The 17,750-nt window shown below is 39.9% G+C and overlaps 2 protein-coding genes across 4 annotated transcripts in view; one reads left to right on the top strand and one right to left on the bottom strand.

Annotated features, from left to right (window-relative positions):
• ACAD11 (acyl-CoA dehydrogenase family member 11) overlaps positions 1-3,207 on the top strand; it is a 32,987-nt gene extending 29,780 nt beyond the window's left edge. The window contains exons 18-20 of the mRNA XM_026094054.2: positions 1,613-1,729; positions 2,171-2,280; positions 2,820-3,207. Of these exons, the coding sequence (XP_025949839.2) occupies positions 1,613-1,729; positions 2,171-2,280; positions 2,820-2,934 (342 nt within the window). The 3' untranslated portion in view covers positions 2,935-3,207. The remainder of the gene's footprint in view (positions 1-1,612; positions 1,730-2,170; positions 2,281-2,819) is intronic.
• A 918-nt stretch (positions 3,208-4,125) lies between these two features.
• The window catches only part of DNAJC13 (DnaJ heat shock protein family (Hsp40) member C13), a 55,662-nt gene continuing 42,037 nt past the window's right edge, over positions 4,126-17,750 (bottom strand). For all 3 annotated transcript variants that reach the window (XM_026094043.2, XM_026094044.2, XM_064506407.1), the window contains 16 exons: positions 17,469-17,636; positions 16,735-16,848; positions 16,269-16,385; positions 15,532-15,709; positions 14,446-14,537; positions 14,024-14,123; positions 13,481-13,555; positions 13,220-13,332; positions 12,680-12,849; positions 12,255-12,297; positions 11,137-11,310; positions 9,982-10,161; positions 9,629-9,769; positions 9,149-9,292; positions 8,244-8,343; positions 4,126-4,944 (listed from right to left, as the gene is read on the bottom strand). In XM_026094043.2, coding sequence (XP_025949828.2) covers positions 4,847-4,944; positions 8,244-8,343; positions 9,149-9,292; positions 9,629-9,769; positions 9,982-10,161; positions 11,137-11,310; positions 12,255-12,297; positions 12,680-12,849; positions 13,220-13,332; positions 13,481-13,555; positions 14,024-14,123; positions 14,446-14,537; positions 15,532-15,709; positions 16,269-16,385; positions 16,735-16,848; positions 17,469-17,636 — 2,007 coding nt within the window. In that variant the 3' untranslated portion in view covers positions 4,126-4,846. The remainder of the gene's footprint in view (positions 4,945-8,243; positions 8,344-9,148; positions 9,293-9,628; positions 9,770-9,981; positions 10,162-11,136; positions 11,311-12,254; positions 12,298-12,679; positions 12,850-13,219; positions 13,333-13,480; positions 13,556-14,023; positions 14,124-14,445; positions 14,538-15,531; positions 15,710-16,268; positions 16,386-16,734; positions 16,849-17,468; positions 17,637-17,750) is intronic.

Here is a 17,750-nt window from a genome sequence, read left to right as displayed (position 1 = left end):
TTGTATCAAATTTGCCACCTAGATATCTCTGTTCATGATTACCAGACACATTCAAGGATCTAGTCATACACCTGACTAAAAAAATTACATTTCTCTGATCAGTCATTTGTACTTACGAATGTACAGACCGAACCAAGACTAGGGTGGGATTTTGGTCTTACCTAGCTCTGATGTTGAAATGCTGTTACCTGAGAAAGCGATTGCTATTCTTTATTAAGGGGAATAATAAAAAGATAAGTTTGCTTTTTGTAAGAGTCCTTAGCATTTACTAGTTGGCCTATCAGATTTCAATTGTTCCTGATTCTCATCCAACAGATAAGATGAATTTATTGGAAAAAGCAAGTAAAGGCAATGGAAAGAGGAAACTGAATTAGTGTCTGGCACAGATTATAGAAAATGTTTGTACAGATGCAGAGAGAGTAAACTTATATATCTATTTCCAGCAATGGCCAAATTTCTGCTCCCTGCCACGACCTTGAATTAACATAGGCAGTTGGATGGGGAGCACTTTGTGTTTCTCAGAAGCTCATTGAGGCAAAATTAAAGTTTGACAAAGCTACAGACAAGCCCTGTGAGCCAAGTTCATAGCTGAAGTAGGTGCAGTGGTTCTTCACAGCTCTGGGGCACTTAAGAAAGAAGTGAAGCTCTTGGCTCCCTTGGGTGACAGGCTGTCACCACCGCCCACATGGAGCTTACAGCCTGGGAGTTGCTAGCAGAAGGGAGTGTCTGGACAGTCCTCCCTCTCCCCCCTGTACTGTGTCACTTCCCAAGGGGCTGCACGGGCTGAGATCACCTTTGCTGGCATGAGCTAAGCCAAGCCACTCCTGACCTTGCACTGAAGCGAGCGCTGCACAGTGGCACATGCCTCTTGCATGTGCCAAGGCTACAAAATGCATGCTCCAGGCAGGAGTGTGTCTCTGCCTGAGGCTGGCTCAGGCTCCAAAGGGCTTCAGCACCAACAGGCGTTGCATGGAACATTTTTATAACATGGTATGCAGGCTGCACTGGGAATTATGTGAGAACAGCAGGGAAGGCTGCCAAGACCTTACTGCAAGCAAGCATACCATGTTTCAAACTTCTTTTGAATCAAGGAAGCTCCTAATTCATCATCACTGCGAAAGGACAAAGGCAGCAGGCACCACCCTGCAGCTGTTTGCCTGGGCACGTGACACCACCACCATTAGCTGGAGAAAAGCGAACTGATTCTCTTGCTCCTCTCCCCCCTGCCCCTGGTTTTGTACCATGGAAGGGCAGAGAGTAGTGGGATCAGGTCAGGGAAAGTGGGAAGTAAAAAGCAGACTCTGAAGGGCTTCAGGAAGATTGTTAGCAAGCAATGTGCCTGACCAAGGAAATAAACTGGAATCTGGATTTTCTTTTCCCTCTTGCACCTTCCTGCCAAGAACAGATTGCTGTAGCCTTAGCATTTGTATCAATCAGTCAAGAGGTGGGGTATTTTTTTGTTTTTGTATTGGATTATATGTGTCACACCAGCTTTAATTTGCACAGGATGTCTCTAAATGACTGGAAATGCATAAGCTCAGGGCAGGCTTACCCTGGCAAGCTAGAAGGCCTTAACTGACTTTATGCTCGTTTTCTTGTTTTGTCTTTTCAGGAAGTTGTTGCCCACTGGATTGCTGAATGCCGCCTTAGCATAGAACAGGCTCGACTACTTACGCTGAAAACAGCTAGCAGTATAGACACGCTGGGCAACAGACAAGCAAGGAAAGAGGTGATTTTTTTTTGATAGGAGTGGGTGTTGGGTGGGGGATACTGATGCATTTTCAGAAGACAGCTGGTTGAAATTTAAGCTACAGTGTTTCACAAAAATTGGCTTTATAGCACAACTTCAGCAGAAGCCCTTAAGATGCGCTTTTGGCTCTCTTAAAGCTGGAAAGTGTTCTCACTTAAAGACTTCAAGATTAATACGATGAAGTATTTAAAGACGTGAAAGCATTGCTCAGTAGTCTCTTAAGACAAGGATGTAGTTTTGGGTAATCATTCCCATCAGAGATAATTTTACCTTATGTATGGAAGAGAAACAGCAGAGCTCTCTTTCAGTCTAAAGAGCAAATCTTGTACTGTGTGTGACCAGTCTTCAGGAAAACACTCAGCTAAACTTTCCCATCACTTATGCAGCTATTGCTGATAATGTGAGTTCTCTTAACTACAGGTAGCCATGACCAAAGTGGTTGTGCCTAGAGCTGTCCTTAAAGTGATTGACTGTGCAATCCAAGTCTGTGGTGGAGCTGGAGTTTCCCAGGATTTTCCTTTGGCTTTTATGTGAGTAGGGGAGACTTATCTATAGTTTCTGGGGGTTCCTTTTAAGGTCATATAATTTTATAATACCAGTACATGCCTGTTTGCCTCAGGTAGCCTGAAGCAATAGGTCACATTCCCAATAGTCAAACTTACTAATACATAAGCTATGCAACTTCAACAGTTGCATTTAATAAATCAATCCTAAAGCAATTGCATTGCTCTGCCCTTAGAAAGAAAGAAAAAAAATAAAGTAGCATCTGGCACTGAACTTAAAATAGTTCTTATCAGCAGCACTGAGGAGCTGTTGCCTAAGCTCAATCCTATCCTCTAGATCCTTGGAGAAACAAGCCTTCAGAATCACCAGCCCACACATCTCAATCCCACCAGGAAGATTTTTTCCTTAGTATCTCCCATACAGTAGCTATATTTTTTAAAATAAGACCAATATTATTTGAGAAGTGTGGCTATAGGAAAAATAGTGCAGAGAATTTCTGCTGTCAGACTGGCTTGCTGCTGTAGCAGGATTAGAATCTACCCCTAATTCAGACCTCCCTTCACAGGTTTGCTTATATACGGACCTTGCGCCTGGCAGATGGGCCCGACGAAGTTCATCTCTCAGCAATTGCAAGGTGGGAACTACTTGAGCAATTGAAGAAGCTACCTGCAAAAATTTAATGTCAGCCTACAGCCATCTCATACAGTTGGAGGATGGAGTGTATTGTTCAAAGCAATACTGTTGTTAAAGCTAAAGTGAGATGAGTACAAAAATTTGCTTCTGGCTTAAAGCAAGATGTATTCTGTTAACCCTTCCTTATAATTACTGCATTTACAAATCAGGGGCTTGCTGCAACTCTGTAGACTTCCACATCTGTGAAGTAAGACCACCTTAAACACTCAAAAGTGTCTGGGTTCTTTATAGCATTGAATAAAGTTCATTTTCTAACAGGCCTAACATGCTTATTTGTTCTGAGCCAGAGCCCTTTTAATCTTTCTGAAGTTCTCAAAGGTCAGAGGTTCCTCAACTCCACCCTTGCAACAACACTCACCGGTAAGTACATAATGTCAAAGAGCAAGTTAACACAGAAATTGTTCAAACAGAGCCAGGTACAATAATAGGGAATAGAACTGACAGGGCAATATTCTGTAAGGTAGGACAATCTTTTCCAGCACACATTCTTACTTACAGCTTGTATAGGGTTGATCAGTAGTTGACTTAGGAAGCAGGGTTTTTTTTCCCCCCCTCCTTTTTCCTCCTAAAGACCAATAAACAGGTCTTCCCTGCAAAGGTGTCAGTTCCCAGCTAACATTACTCCTCCTGTTGGAGCTTGGGGAGCCAAGAACCACAGGGCTTAAGGTCAGAACTTGCTGGGGTCTCATCCTGAAGACTGAGCCAAGCCAGAGAACTGTTTACCTGAAGGGCAACAGCTGCTGAAATCAGGCAGTAGAGAGTGATAGCTCCCAGTAACTAAAAGTGGTAGCTTTCTGCAAGTAAGTTTCATACTTGTATCACTTCATTGTGCAGAAAACCAAGATTATGATCTCCTAAAAAAAGCTGTAATGATTGTTTGTATTTCCATCCATCCTGGTTTCCTCTCACTTCCTGCCAAGAATGTTTCATAGAAAGTTGAGACTATCAACAAGTGAGTTGCTGACCTGTTTAGTTCAAATACAAAACAAGCTACACCATACTCTTGTTTCTGGTTTAGGAGTTCTACTACCCTAGGTGTATGTGTTAAGACTCAACCTGATGGTCTCCTAAGCAAGACTCCCAAGGAACCCCATTTAATTGCACTCTAATTAAGGTCCACCCCCCCCTTCTCCCCCTACCCCCTAAAGAATAGCTACATAAGAACACCTCCCCTCTCATTAACAAGGCTCTTAATTCCCTTTATTTTAAAATTTTATGTACATATGAATGATCTGTATAATGTACACTCAATATAGAAAGTTTTATATACTGGATAATGTATAGAACATTTCACAATTACACTAATTTCTTACATAACATGTCAACTTTAAGTTTTTTGCTGAAGCTTTTTCAATTTGGTAAAGCCAGTTATACATATGAATGTCTAATGCTGTTTGATCTCAGGAAGATAATGTTAATGATTAAGGTCAGTGAACTGGGCAACAACAAACCCTTTGCAAGTTGTGTTCAGTGGAGAATGATCATGTCAGGGAAGAAAAGGGAATGCCCTTTTAGTGGGGGTCAATGAGGTCAAAGTGATTTAGCCCAATTCCTCTAGACTGTAGCTCAACTCCAGTCATGCTAATTCATAAAATATAAAAGCTAGGAAAGTTTGATTCACAGTCTTGTAAACAAATATAAAGGAACAAAATGTGCTTATGTACAACAAGAAAAAAATTCTTGTGTACCCATTTCAACTGATCCACAGAGTGCTTTCTTATGTTACAGTGTGATAGTTAGAATCACTGACTTTTTCCTAAAAAAAGTGTCATAGAAAAACAAATAACACTGTCAAAGATTTGGAAAGGCAGTAAGTTCACTTCAATGTTAGAGGAAAGTGCTGTTCCTCATCACTGGCCGTTCTGCCTTTGTGTGTCTTTCCACAAGAATTTCCAATCCTTAGCTGGCATCTCCCACATCATTGTCTACTGGGGGTGGTACACTGGGCATTACAGATGATGTCGTCCCTGCAGTAAGGTAACCAGCAACTCCAGGGCCTTTGGGGAAAGAAAAAAAGAAACAGAATATTGGTGATTAGTCTTGATTTTAAAGTGACTGAACAACTGTATTCTCTCTGGTAGCACTCAAATACATCATCCAAGTCAACCCTAAACAAGATCATTTAGAAGACTTAATTTAGATTCTTAACAGTCTAGGAACATTGGAAATTAAGGGGTCTTAGTCCTCTTAGTCACCAAATAAAGTGACTTACATAGACCATTCTTAGACTTGCACAGCATTTTTTTTCTATTCTGATGCACCATATAGATTACAAAAATCCCAACAGCATTATCCCTCTTGCCTTCCACCAGAGAAGGCGCAGGGTAGGGGTCTTCCTTTGCTAAGGAAAGGACTTGCTGCAGAAGTGCAGTGACTTCAGTCATGCACTCCACTACTCCACATTTATGCTTTCAGCATTAGAAGGGTTTTCCCCAACCAAATAACTGAAGCAAGCTCATGGTACTGCCTCATGAGCAGGCAGAACTGTCTCATGTTTGCATAGGGTAGTTCTTTGTGCCCTCAGTTAAGAAAGAAAACAGTATTCTTGAGATGCACAGACTCCATACCAGACATGCATAACACCTTACATAAGCCACTCTAAAACAGATTACTACATGGGTCAGTAAAGTTTTGTACCGCAAACAAAGCATCTCTTCTCAATGCTTGAACTTAGTTGAGGCAGTACAGAGATCTCCAGCAAAAGCTATAAAACTACTCATGTTGCAGCATGACGCATTTTACAGTCAAGTCTTATCAGATTAGTAATTGTAGAAAACTGCCCACACCCAACATGTCTGAGTTGATAGTGATTGACTTGGTACCAGATCTTCAGAATTATTGACTTTGTAGGCTGAATAGGGAAAGTTCTGCTTGGTCCTTTACACTTCCCTTAAGTTCTCCCATATTTACTATCCCTTCACCCCCACTGTCCCTTCTCACACCACAGCCTGGAGCCAGAATGTCAGTGTTTTGTCACTAGCCCTACCATGCTACTGCAAGAAAAAGAGCAAAGGACATGGTGCCTTTGGTAAAGAGCTCCCTGACCCCCCAAAGGGCACTCCACTAGCCTGTTGGTGACATCTGCAAAGAGCCAGACCCACTTTTGTATGTCCTAGTGGGGAAAATGCCATCATTTCTCCTCCTTCAAATCCTTCCATAATTGAGTATTTTAACAGTTCAGAAGTTTAATGCATCTGTAGTATCAGCAAGTATCAGTTGCTTTACTGTTAGTTTTCTGCTGCTGTGCGCTTAAAGACAAGTTTCAGTGTTTTGCAGCTTGGGACTCCACATTTGTTACAAGTTTGACATGCATCTGTTACTTGGAATGCAGCAAATGCAGCATGCATTTTGCAAGATGGTATCTACCTGCTTTAGAGAGCTACACAGAAGTTAGCAAGCTGCCTGGCAGAGCAGATCTAAAGCCCACTTCTCAGGTGAAGGGGACTGCTGCCAGTTAGAAGGGAAGGAGAGGAGACACCTGAGGGAAAGAAAAATAAGCAAGGGAAAGTTTAAGGGAAGTGCAAATAGCAAAGCAATTTGAAGCAAGAGATAGGCAGAACACAAGAAAAGGCAGGTTAAAAAAAGCTAGTAGTTCAGTTTCCATCTGTACAGCATCTTTATTCTACACTTGGAAGCACTTAAACATTGGGCAATTCAAGTGATGCACATGCCTTAAAACAACATTATGCCCATACTACAGCTGTAGAACTATATTGCCCTGTTTCAAGCTGGCAGTTTCTGAAATAGTTTGTTTCTAGCCAGGGTTTACTCCTTAACTTACAGTTTATGGATTACTAAAGAATTTCAGCACCAACTAACAGTTTACATTCTTTGCTATCTGATGTCACTTTGACAAATGGTCCAAGAGAACAGTCAACTCCTGTTCAGAGCTACAGTGTAAGGAAAGACTTCAAGTATTGCCACCTAAGCATCTACCCTCAAGATACAGAACACCTGCTTCCAAAGTGTCAGGTTCTGGAGTTTAAGAGATTATATATTTTTTTTTTTCTTCAAAATACGTGCCAGTATCTTGCAAGAAACTTTCCTTTCTGTATGCATCTGATTTATGCCTCATTAATTCAGTTCTTATGCTTAAAAGTTTTACCAAGAGCCTTATATTAAACTGGATGAGATTTGAAGTTCCATACAACATAATGACGTGTTCTTATTAACTTATACAGGACTTTAAAACATTAGCTGGGAGGCTAAACTGTTAAAACTAAGCAATGTCACCAACTTGCTTAGTTGCTGGCTATGTAGGTGTCATAAGTTTGCACCAGGTGTTGCTTTACACAGTTTGTTGCAATGTAGTTACATAAAATAGTTTCAGATTTCACAAATAATCTTTGACATCTTAAGTTTTGGACTCAGTCATCTTTAATGACTACATTATGCTGTATCACAATCAACTGCTATGCTCCAGTAGAGGAAGAACCAGAGCTTGATATGCTATAACATGTTACAGTACCAGGATTATGTCTACATGATGCTATTACCAGCAAGGAAGTTCACACCAGTTGCCATCCTTGGTGTGCACCATATGCACAGAATGAACAGCCTTGCCTCTAAACTGTGATCAGGATCAACGTAGCACCCCTGGAGCACAACTTCAGTCCCCAGCAGAACCCACAGGTGACCCACAAAGGGGCACACCACAAGTGCGCTCAAGTGTGTACTGCAAGTACAGGCAAGGGGCCACTATCACTGCAGAACCACCAGTGAGTCAACAAGGGACACATCCACACTCCCAGGAAAGCAATTAACATTCAAACTGTTGCAATACTGTAACTGGATGCCTCATACTAAAGCAGCATGGCAGAATTAACATAGTTCAGCTATGTAAATACAGGTCTGTAGGATACTTGCAAGACTTGTCATCTTCCAGGTTCCCCTGCTCCTTGCTTCTGCTCAATGCACCCCTCACCAACTGTTTTCAAAGCTAAACAGGGTTTTGCACCCAGCGGATATCAGGAACTGTAGAGATGTGCCAGATGTGTCTGATATCATAAGTGGGACACAAACATGGCTAATTTAAAAGGTGCTGCAAAGCTCTGGTATTTTGTAAGTACTATGAAAACTATGCCCAGAAATGCATTTTTTTCTACCACAGGAGAAACTGTGGCTTTTGATATCCAAATATTTAGCAAACTTGCAGTATTTTTCATGGCATTAAGTGTTTATGCAACATGATGGCACCAGATCCTGAGCATAAACACTACCACCAGAGTTAAGTCTGACACAACTGAGTCATAGAGTTCAGTATGATTCAGAACATCAATAGGAAAGGGTTGCAAACCTGTGAGGTATCCTGCTGTTTGTGTCTCAGAAATGAACAAGTCATGTTTCTGATCTTTGAAGGCACTCCACACAGAAGAACGAGACAGAATTTCATTTACCTACAGCATTTGGAGAGATTAACACAATGAACAAGTGACACTTAAGGGTCTAGGGAAAATAAACTCATTTTCAAGAACTAAGTCATTCTGAGGGGATCACCAAATAGAACAGCAGTATTTTAGATTACAATATGGAATCAGATTTAAGAGATGACTGCAACAACTTTTCTCCATTTGAACTGTGCATGTCAATATACAGTGCAGAAGCCTCAACATCATTCAGGAGCTTGACTTTATCCCTCATTCTCCAGTTGGGAGACCAGGAAAAGCAACCCCAGAAACAGCCACTTGCTTTGTGCCTAAAGCTTAAGTAGATTAGGGCTTTTCCCATACAACAGGAAGATAGGCCCAACTTGGAGGAAAAAACCTATTCCTTTGGACAAAGTCTTCAACACAAGAGAAGGAGAAAGGGACCAGGAACTAGCAGTTATCAGGACAGATTTTACCGACTTCAATAGAGTTGTGTAACACTACTGCAGTTGTCTACAGCAATATTTATCACAGCAAATAAAAAAGCAATTTAGGTTTCCAAATCTGTAAAAGCTTAGCTGAAGACTTATAGAACACTCCTGCACTTGGTATCTGTCTCCAACTAGTGCTTTTTACCACTCATTGAGCCAATGAGTTCTCCACAAGAAACCTGGAGATGGAAAAGTTTCAATCCATCATGATTTTGTAGTTATGGGATGTTAACATTTCAGGTGGAGTCAAACACATAAAAAGCCATAGTAAGATTGGACAAGAACTGTTCAAAGTTGGCGCTTCCAAGTGCACAAAGCCCAGTTAAGGACTTATCAGCACTTACCTGTTCCCCATACTGTAGGCTGCGAGACATGGATTTCAGAGTTTTAACAATTTGAGCTTTTGTTGCAGATGGGCTTTCCAGGTTTTCAAGGCCAATACCTTCCAGCAGTTTTAGAAGATAAGGGACCAAATCTGCTTTCAAAGCCTATAAACACACCAATATGAGTTGTTTTAACATGGACTTAACATGTCTTGACAAGTTTACTTTGATTAGTGGCATTCGCATCTTAGGCTTCTGCAAAGTGGCCAAAACCTTATCCTATACATTAAGCTTCAATGCTTGGGCAACATCCATGAACAGGTCTACATTTTGAGTAAGGGACTGGTTTGTCTTCTCCAGCATGGAAAGCACATTGATCGAATGGCTTCTGGCAAGCCTGCTGGACACTTCAATTGGATGGTACCTCTGTTCTTATGACTAGATTACAGATACACAAATATAAAGTTACACATTTCTGCAGAGTAAGAATACACTACTTACTTGGGCTACTAAGTCATTTTGTTCCTTCTGAAACATTCGATTAAGTGCTTCACAGGCTAGACCAATTATATCTGATCTCTTTTTCATTCCATTCATGAGAGGGCTAATGGTCTCAAGCGATGCCATTGCTCGAACACAAAGCTATGAGGAGACAAACATCCAGAACACTTTATTGTATTTTATGCTAAGCTTGATGATTTTGGCAGATCTGGTCAGCCAAGACTAAGTCTCTGTGTCATTAATCTTAATTCTCCAGTCTCCCGCAAATCTCTGCTTCGTCTGGTATGCAGTATTCATAGTTAGAATGATGCACAAAGAACTTTTAATAATTTTTCCAAGAGTGATTTTCGTACCTCATTGTCAGACAATATGTGCATGACACGAATGGCACTTTTAGGAATGGCATTGTTCTTGTGATTCATGGCCTGCAGTATCTTGTGAAGATGACCAAGTGGAGGGACTTGATCAGCTAGCTGAGGCTGGGCACTGAATAGGCACACAGTTGCTGTTGTAATAGTTTCTAAGGTCTCCCCCTGCAGAAAAACACAAAATATCTCAGTGATGACTCAAGCTTCCATTGCACTACAGTATAGATTTTTCCTAGTGCTTTTAGTGTTGCACCTGTTAAAACAGGGAAGTTAGAAAAATCAGCTCCAGTAGTAGCAGACAAATTCAGACTGAACTTCAATAACTTCAGTGTAATCTGTGCTGAGCACTGTTTTCAGTATCTAGAGAAGCCAACAGCTGGCTGCAGCCTAGGCACGCACAGCAGCACATGGGCCAAGTAGCTCAGGGATAGTATGGATGTTTAGGCTGGCCACTTGAATGTCTGAAGGTGTTCTGCAGTCTCTGCAGCAGTATTAATCACGCTTGGTGAATGCTGCACACCCATGAAGACTGCCATCACATCCTTGCAATAAAGATATACATTATACTCTGTATGCAAGTCAGTGTCCTCCTGTAACTCTACCCTAGAGTCTGCCTGAACACTGTTTAAAATTCAGTTTATTACCAAGATCATTAAGTCACTGACTTGCATGTAGTTCTCATTCAAACTAAATCATTAGTTCTATTGTATTAAGGTGATTGTTAGGTGGCAACTCTAGGTCACATAATCCACACCATCAGAATGGGAAATCAGTGCTGTAGAAGGTCAACACTAGGAAGTACCTCAAGACCTTAAAGTTTCTAGGCTGTGGAAAAAACAGATGCTATTTCTTTAGGTCAGTCAGTCATGGAATAATTAAGACATTATTTGTCAAGCCTCATCACCACCCTAACATATGCCTCCAACTTACTGGGGCTAGTTCTGTGGTGTCAGGGACTTAGAAAGCTAATAATCTCTGATCCCAGTTCAGTGCTTTTAATCTAAAAGAATGTAGCTATGATTAGGCAAAGTCATTTATGCTGGGAAGAAAGTGAGAGAAGCAAAGTTAATCAGAAACTAACACTGCAGCAATACAAGACTACTGAAGAGTTCAAAGAACTGAGTCAGAAAATCATCTTACATGGGGGTTATTTTTCTCCAATAGTTCAGTAAGCTTTTCCAACAGTGCAATGAGAAATTCTCTTGGTTTCCGTAAAACCCAGGCCGGCTGGGCAATAAAAATCCGTAAGAAGACTCCCCCTACTGAAAGTTCACCTTCTGCCTCACCATATACCACAGCAAAGTCTTCAGGCAGCTGTTGAATCGTAAAGAACAAGGAATTATTACCAGGCAAGGAGTATTTGAGATCAGCAATTGTTTCTACAATACCATAGCTCTAAACAGACAAGAATCACTGAACTAGCACTGTACTCCAGAATGGAGCTGTACAAGACCAACAAACATCTTCTATCTTTTAGAAACATGAAGAAAGAAGTGGGAATAGAAAAAATTGCGCAGGTAGCACTATCACAGTGGTCCTTCCTTGCAAAAGGATGCAACTAGCTGGGTCTACAACTACAGCAGTGGTAAGCAAGTTCAAGAGGAACAGTATTAGTAATGTGGCAAATGAAACAGCCCTTCCCTTTCTTCTGAACTTGAAATGAAGGTTTCTCACCATCATCCTAGGGAAGCTTCTAGTTTATACTTTCATCAAGATGGTTTTCCAGCATCTGTTTAAAACTTATTTTAAGCTTTTAAAACTTATTTTAAGCTTTGACAGACACTGGGAAATGCTAGAGGCCGATACATGTCTCACTGACTGACCTGACACTATGGAACTGTTCAGGACAGTCACTTTCATTAAGGTTCAGTAGCTTACTAGTGTTCCTGAACGCTTACCAAGAGCAAGTTTACTACAGCTATGCAATAAGTGACCTGATCTCTCCAACAAGCCAGTATTCTCCTTAGTTGCTGACTTTTGAGAAGTTTTAGAATGGCTTGAACTTTTATGAAATTCAGAGTATTTAGAACGTGCCCTTCCAAAAAAGCCAATAAAGTAGCTATGATTTTAAGGTATAAGTAATGAAAACATCAATTCAACGCTAGAATAGTTATGTTAGCATAGTGGACAGCAATTTCCTGTTGGTACTTATCAATACAAGGAAGAGGAAATCATGTCAGACAGTTACTATTCATGCATATATTACCAGCTTTTCTACAGTCTCCATGGGGGCACCCAAAGCACAAATATTCTTTTACCTTCCAATTAGTGTCAGGGTTGTCCCTCTGAAGTTTAAAGTGCCTTTTAAAAAAAGAAGCTTTAATGAGTAGTAAAAGAAGCAGTTTCTGTCCCTACTTTACCCTTTGTTAGTCTCCCCCCTCCTCTGTCATTCATAAAGTAGGCTCCAATTTCTAAACCCATACTCTTCACTGTAACCTGTTCCAGAATCTTGCAACAGTGAGCAGCTATCTGGATTGTGCACAAACTGCAGTTGGCCACTGACCAGTTACATATACAATATACAGGAGTAAACATTTTTTTTTTTTTTAAGCTATAGTCTGGATTGCAAAGATCTTTCTTTAGAGAATTCAGTCTGACTGGTTTTCTGTAGCAGCTCAGGTTCACTGCCACTAAAAGCAGTCTCAGCTAAGAAAATATACTTAGGCAGCAGGTCTCCACATACTCTAGCATCATTTCTCGAACTGTTGTTGATACTCTCTCCCTGGAGTTGTCATTCCAAATTAACTCAGGATTTTCATGAGTTCCCTCAAAGATATGAACAGCAGCTTCAGGGTTATCTCTCATGGCATCCATGAAGACTCCAGGTAAAAATTTCATTAGTGTAATTCTAACCTATAAAAGATGAATATATAATTGATATTCAGTGTACTGTAAGACTTAAACTTACAAATACAATAATGCCAGCTACTTGAACACAATAATACAATATAAAATAGTGCCATCACTTGAAATAGTTATAGTCAATAACAGGTCTGAATTCCTAGTATGTAATGATAGTGATACTACCCATGGAAACCAAACTGCTTATAGTAGTTATAAGCAAGACAACTGCTTCTAAAAATTCAGGTTAATCATTTTATGAGAAAGTCAGTTTGCTCTTCACGTGAATGTTTCAGTCATGGAAGAGCTGTTTCTGCACAGTCTTTAGAGAGGCTGGTAATGTCAAGATAAGAGTTCCAACAAGCACAATTAAGATTCTTACCTTTGGACCCACCAACTTATCTGCTGTCATTTTGGCAAAAAGTTCTGCTGTCTGGGCTCTGACTTGTGGATGAGTTGAGTTGCAAAACATATCTAGTAAGTAGATTAAAGCACCTGTACAAACATATGGAAATGTTCAGATTTTCTTCTGGTCTCAAGTCATACAAAATCACAGATTCCACACTGTTGTAAAGGGAAGACTAAGATTTGGCCACTGACCAGTGCTGCAAGAAAAAAAGTTAACTTTGGCTTATTACTATACCTTTTGCCATGGCTTCTTTAATTATTTTTGTGCTAGATGTCAAAGCATATAAAGTTTCAAGGACAAGTTGCCGACCTGTCAAAATAAAAAAAAAAAAAATTAAGAACTGTATCCGCCACATATATGATTAACTAATCAAAGATGAACTAAACCAATCATTTTAACAAAAAGCTGCACCAAAATTGTAATAAAGCCTATGAGAAGGGCTGGTTAGAAATGTATACAGATTTGTGGCTAAGTTCAATCAGGCTAGGCAGGTTAAAGAACATCCAATCACACATTCTAGTCAGGCATAGCTTATTTAGAGAATGTAGGTAGTAAACATTTAATTATTATAATCAATGAAATGCTAAGGAAGTTTTCCCAATTCAAGTTTTTCAGCTCACATATCTAAAACTACAAACTGTTTATGTATAATGGTTTTCCGCTCATCCTCACTGAAACACTTTTACCCAGAAGTTAGTAAACAAGCTCATTCTAACCAGTTTCATGAGCTGAAAACCCATTGCCACGCGAGACTTTGAAGAACTATACGGTACATACTTGAAGGCAGGGAATGCAGGAGGGCCAGTAAGTTGGCAAGAACCATTGCCTCAGCGATGTTGTTAACACATTCTTGGTTACTGGTTACTATGTTCACTACCTATACAAGATGAGAAACAAGATTAACTGTATTCTAGCTGTTATACCACTGCCAAGACAACGTAGCATACAATGAGTTAAGTCACCTTGCTAGCAAATGTAACTACACTTATCTTTATTCCTGCCACCAAGCTGACTTATTCCCTTGTTTGCCTGAGGTGACAAAGACACAAGCATGAAGCTATCATTTTGCTCCTCAAAGGAGAAGCTGCCTGACACCATGAAACCCCAGTCTTCGCTGTTCATAGGTGCTACTCTAACAGTTACACAGTTAAGCTCATGCGGAATGTACAGAATCCAAAATTTTTATTTATTTATTTTACCTCCAGAGCCAACTGCTGCACCTGGCCAGCTCCATGAACACGCAGAAGGGAAAATATCAACTTAAAGTGACCTATGCATTCACATTCAGAACCTGCAAGAGACCAAGTAAGTTATCCTAAAAATTAGATGTCTGTATGTAGTCTGGCACAGTAATTGCAATAGCTCCCACAACAGCATCTACTACAGAGTTAGGAGAGGATTAAATTCTGCCTATTAGTCTAGCTTCTACACATTCTCAAGTCAACAATATTTCAGAAGGAGAGGATACTTTTTCCCTGAGGCAAGTAACCAAGCCCGTTGTTGGTTACCAGTTTTTGTTTTTCAAGATAACTCTGCAAGTCTATGTTATCTATCATTAGCCACCAGTACTGCTCATCTCTAAGTATACTTCCCCCCTTTCCAATTCTCTCAGTTTAGAGGAGGGTTATTATCTGCAGCAACAACTGCCTTCAGCATTATAACTGCAGAATACAGAAAATCCAGTCTGAGATTAGATTGGAACCTAATAGCTATCATCAGAAGCTGTAACAGTAACATAAGTCAGTTCTAACTGCTCATAATACTCTAGCTTCTCATAATACAAGAGTGTTTTAATCAGCATTTCAGACTTCACCAGTTTATACACTGTTATCTGCTTATAGATCTCTGCTGGTCTTAGTTGCCCACTCTTAAGAGCATCTTCTCCTTTCATGAGGTTCTGATGTGTTTACTAGTATAGAGTTGAAGGGGCTTCTTTGATGCAGGGAAACTCAAAAATCAGCTAAAGATTATTTGAAAGAATAGAGGAACAGTTTTATCTGAGAAGTTTAAGGCTTCTTGTAAACTGCTGGCTAGAATTGAGAGTTAAGACTCAAGTGTTTTAGGGAAGAAGATAGATAAGGCTTGGACTTCACACGACACCAAGATTTTACTGGAAACACTCTCCAGTAGAGAAAGCAAGCCTATATATCGACTATTAGCAATGCTAAGGTCTGTTAGTCAGCAAAAGGGCTTCCTTCTATATGGAAGCTAATATGACTATAGAGTTTTACATTTTTAAGGCTGTCCACAAGAAAGCCTAACAGCAAAGTTTATTTTAAGCCTACCTGGGTTGTGTTTTATGACATTTCTCAGAGCCTCCAGAGCCATTTCAACCCTCCGTAACCGATCTCCATGCTGATTGGACTCTACTTTCCCAGTCTGTGTTATTGCCATTAATGTGTGAAGGTACTGTGCTTGTGAACCTATGTAATCCAAGAGGCTTGCAGCAAACGCTTTAGGAAGCTTTAAATTAAATACAAGAAATAAGAGCATTTTTAGGTGTGTGATGAAGCAGTATTCACACTAGAGGAAAGTATAGTTGAGTAACTTCTACTTTTAACACACCAGCTTCTTCCATGCAGGAAGCATTTTCCAGTACGATAGCTGCACATCTGGACTATATTAACCCATTTTATGCCTAAATATACCCTTAGAAAGCTACCACTATTCCAACAGCACTCAAGCTGTGTTTGTCTGCATCTGCATATACAGATAAAGATATTAGGCAGAATCACTACCTTCTGAAATTACCAAATCAACCTGAGCATCTGCATTACAAGCTTGTAGAGAAAAGGCATTGAACCATTTGAAGCAGCAGTCTTATCCTGACAGACTCATTATTCCTTTTACCTCCCTATTGGAGCAAAATACAGTATCTCAGAACATGCTACTCACGTTGAGGATAGAGCAGACAAAATACTAAGTCTTATGGAAACCATCTACGTGCATTGACAGACTGGTAGAAAGTAACATCTCAAATACTAGTTTGAAATTTAACAGAAAGCTTTTAGCTATATCTCACCTCTAGTTGGAAGGCAGGGACCTCATTGTAGACTCTAACAAAGATCTCTCCCACAATAAGTTCTTTTGCATGGTCACCAAAGACAAAGTCAGACCCATAGCTTTTGTCACAATCTCCCTTTAAGCAAAGAGATTAGTAGCACAAGCTCAGATACACAGAAAATTTGTAGAAAGTATAAAGCAATAGTTGGGATAATTCAATATAATGTTTTTTTGCTCAAGTATTGCTAAACTTTGGCAAATACAGAAGCCCAAGACAGCTTGAAATGCTAAAAGTGATGAAATTCTTCACATTTGTTAAATTACCAAATGCAGAAAATCATTTTAAAGTAGACAACAATAAACACTTGGATTAACTATACCACCACATCACACAAAGGGGCACTAAAGCATAAAAAAGTGGCATTTAAAACCACTTTTTTTTTTTTTTTTTTTTTTTTTTTTTTTTTAAATTAGGAGCATCTTACTCTCTTAATCATGCTTTCTTGCTGAGATTCCAAGAATTCAAGCAGTTCAGCTCTCGTCCCATTGTTCCAGATCAAGTAGGGGTTCTCTGTGTTACTGTTAAGCATCTTCAGAATCTAAAAAAAAAGATAAGGAATTTATGTAATTTAACAAGTTTGAAACTTAAATTTGGGATAACTATGCAGAGTAATCACACCAAGTTTTTCATGATAAAAGTTGATCTAATTTGGCTAACAGCCAGACTGGTTTCATAAGCTGGTTTAAAGTGTCAAGCTTTCCATATACCAGAAAAACAGTATGTGGAAGTTATTTGGTACAGCATAATCTGCTTATATTTTTTCCTTTTTATTTTGCTTCTCAGACTTCTCTACTCTCGACAGTGGGCAGCAACCATCTACAGAATCTCGTTTTATGACTTCCTTGGCACCACTTCTTTAAAAAAGTTGAACCTTTGATCTCTATCATCATTATAGCCTTCAGTCTTCACCATTTAACTCAAGTTTTGCCCCATATGAGTTCTGTAAATATTATTCTGCAAGATATTGTTCCTGTCCAGTCTGACTGTGTTTAAAGAATGTTTCCCTTGCAATCAGTAACTCCCAACTGCAAGCAAAAATTGTACTGCTGTTCTCTGTAGCCGGGTTGCTTTGAAAAGAGCTCAGTGTTTTAAGACTGTTAGAAGTGACCAGTTACTCCTATGAATCACGAGAGAAAGTTTTAGCCAAGAGATACTTACCTCAGTAGGACTAACCACAGCAAGTTTCCTTGCAATATAGGGTGTCAGCATTCCAGCCAAGCTTTTCCTGATAGCTGGATTTTCAGGGGTAGCTTGTTCTTCAGAGAGATACCCTCCAAGACGACTCAAGGCTAGCAGACTGAGTTTAGCAAGGTTATTTGCTACCTCCTGAAAAGTGAGACACAAGCAAGCTAGAGCTAGCTGACTTTATATCAGAATAGCTAAAGAGTTTTCCAACACTTACACACCACAATGAACAGAACTGGTATCCTCTATTTACCT

Source organism: Dromaius novaehollandiae, chromosome 2 (genome assembly GCF_036370855.1).
Source record: "Dromaius novaehollandiae isolate bDroNov1 chromosome 2, bDroNov1.hap1, whole genome shotgun sequence".
NCBI lineage: Eukaryota > Metazoa > Chordata > Aves > Casuariiformes > Dromaiidae > Dromaius > Dromaius novaehollandiae.
Note: the sequence above shows the minus strand (reverse complement) of the source record. Positions and strands in the feature narration are given on the sequence as shown.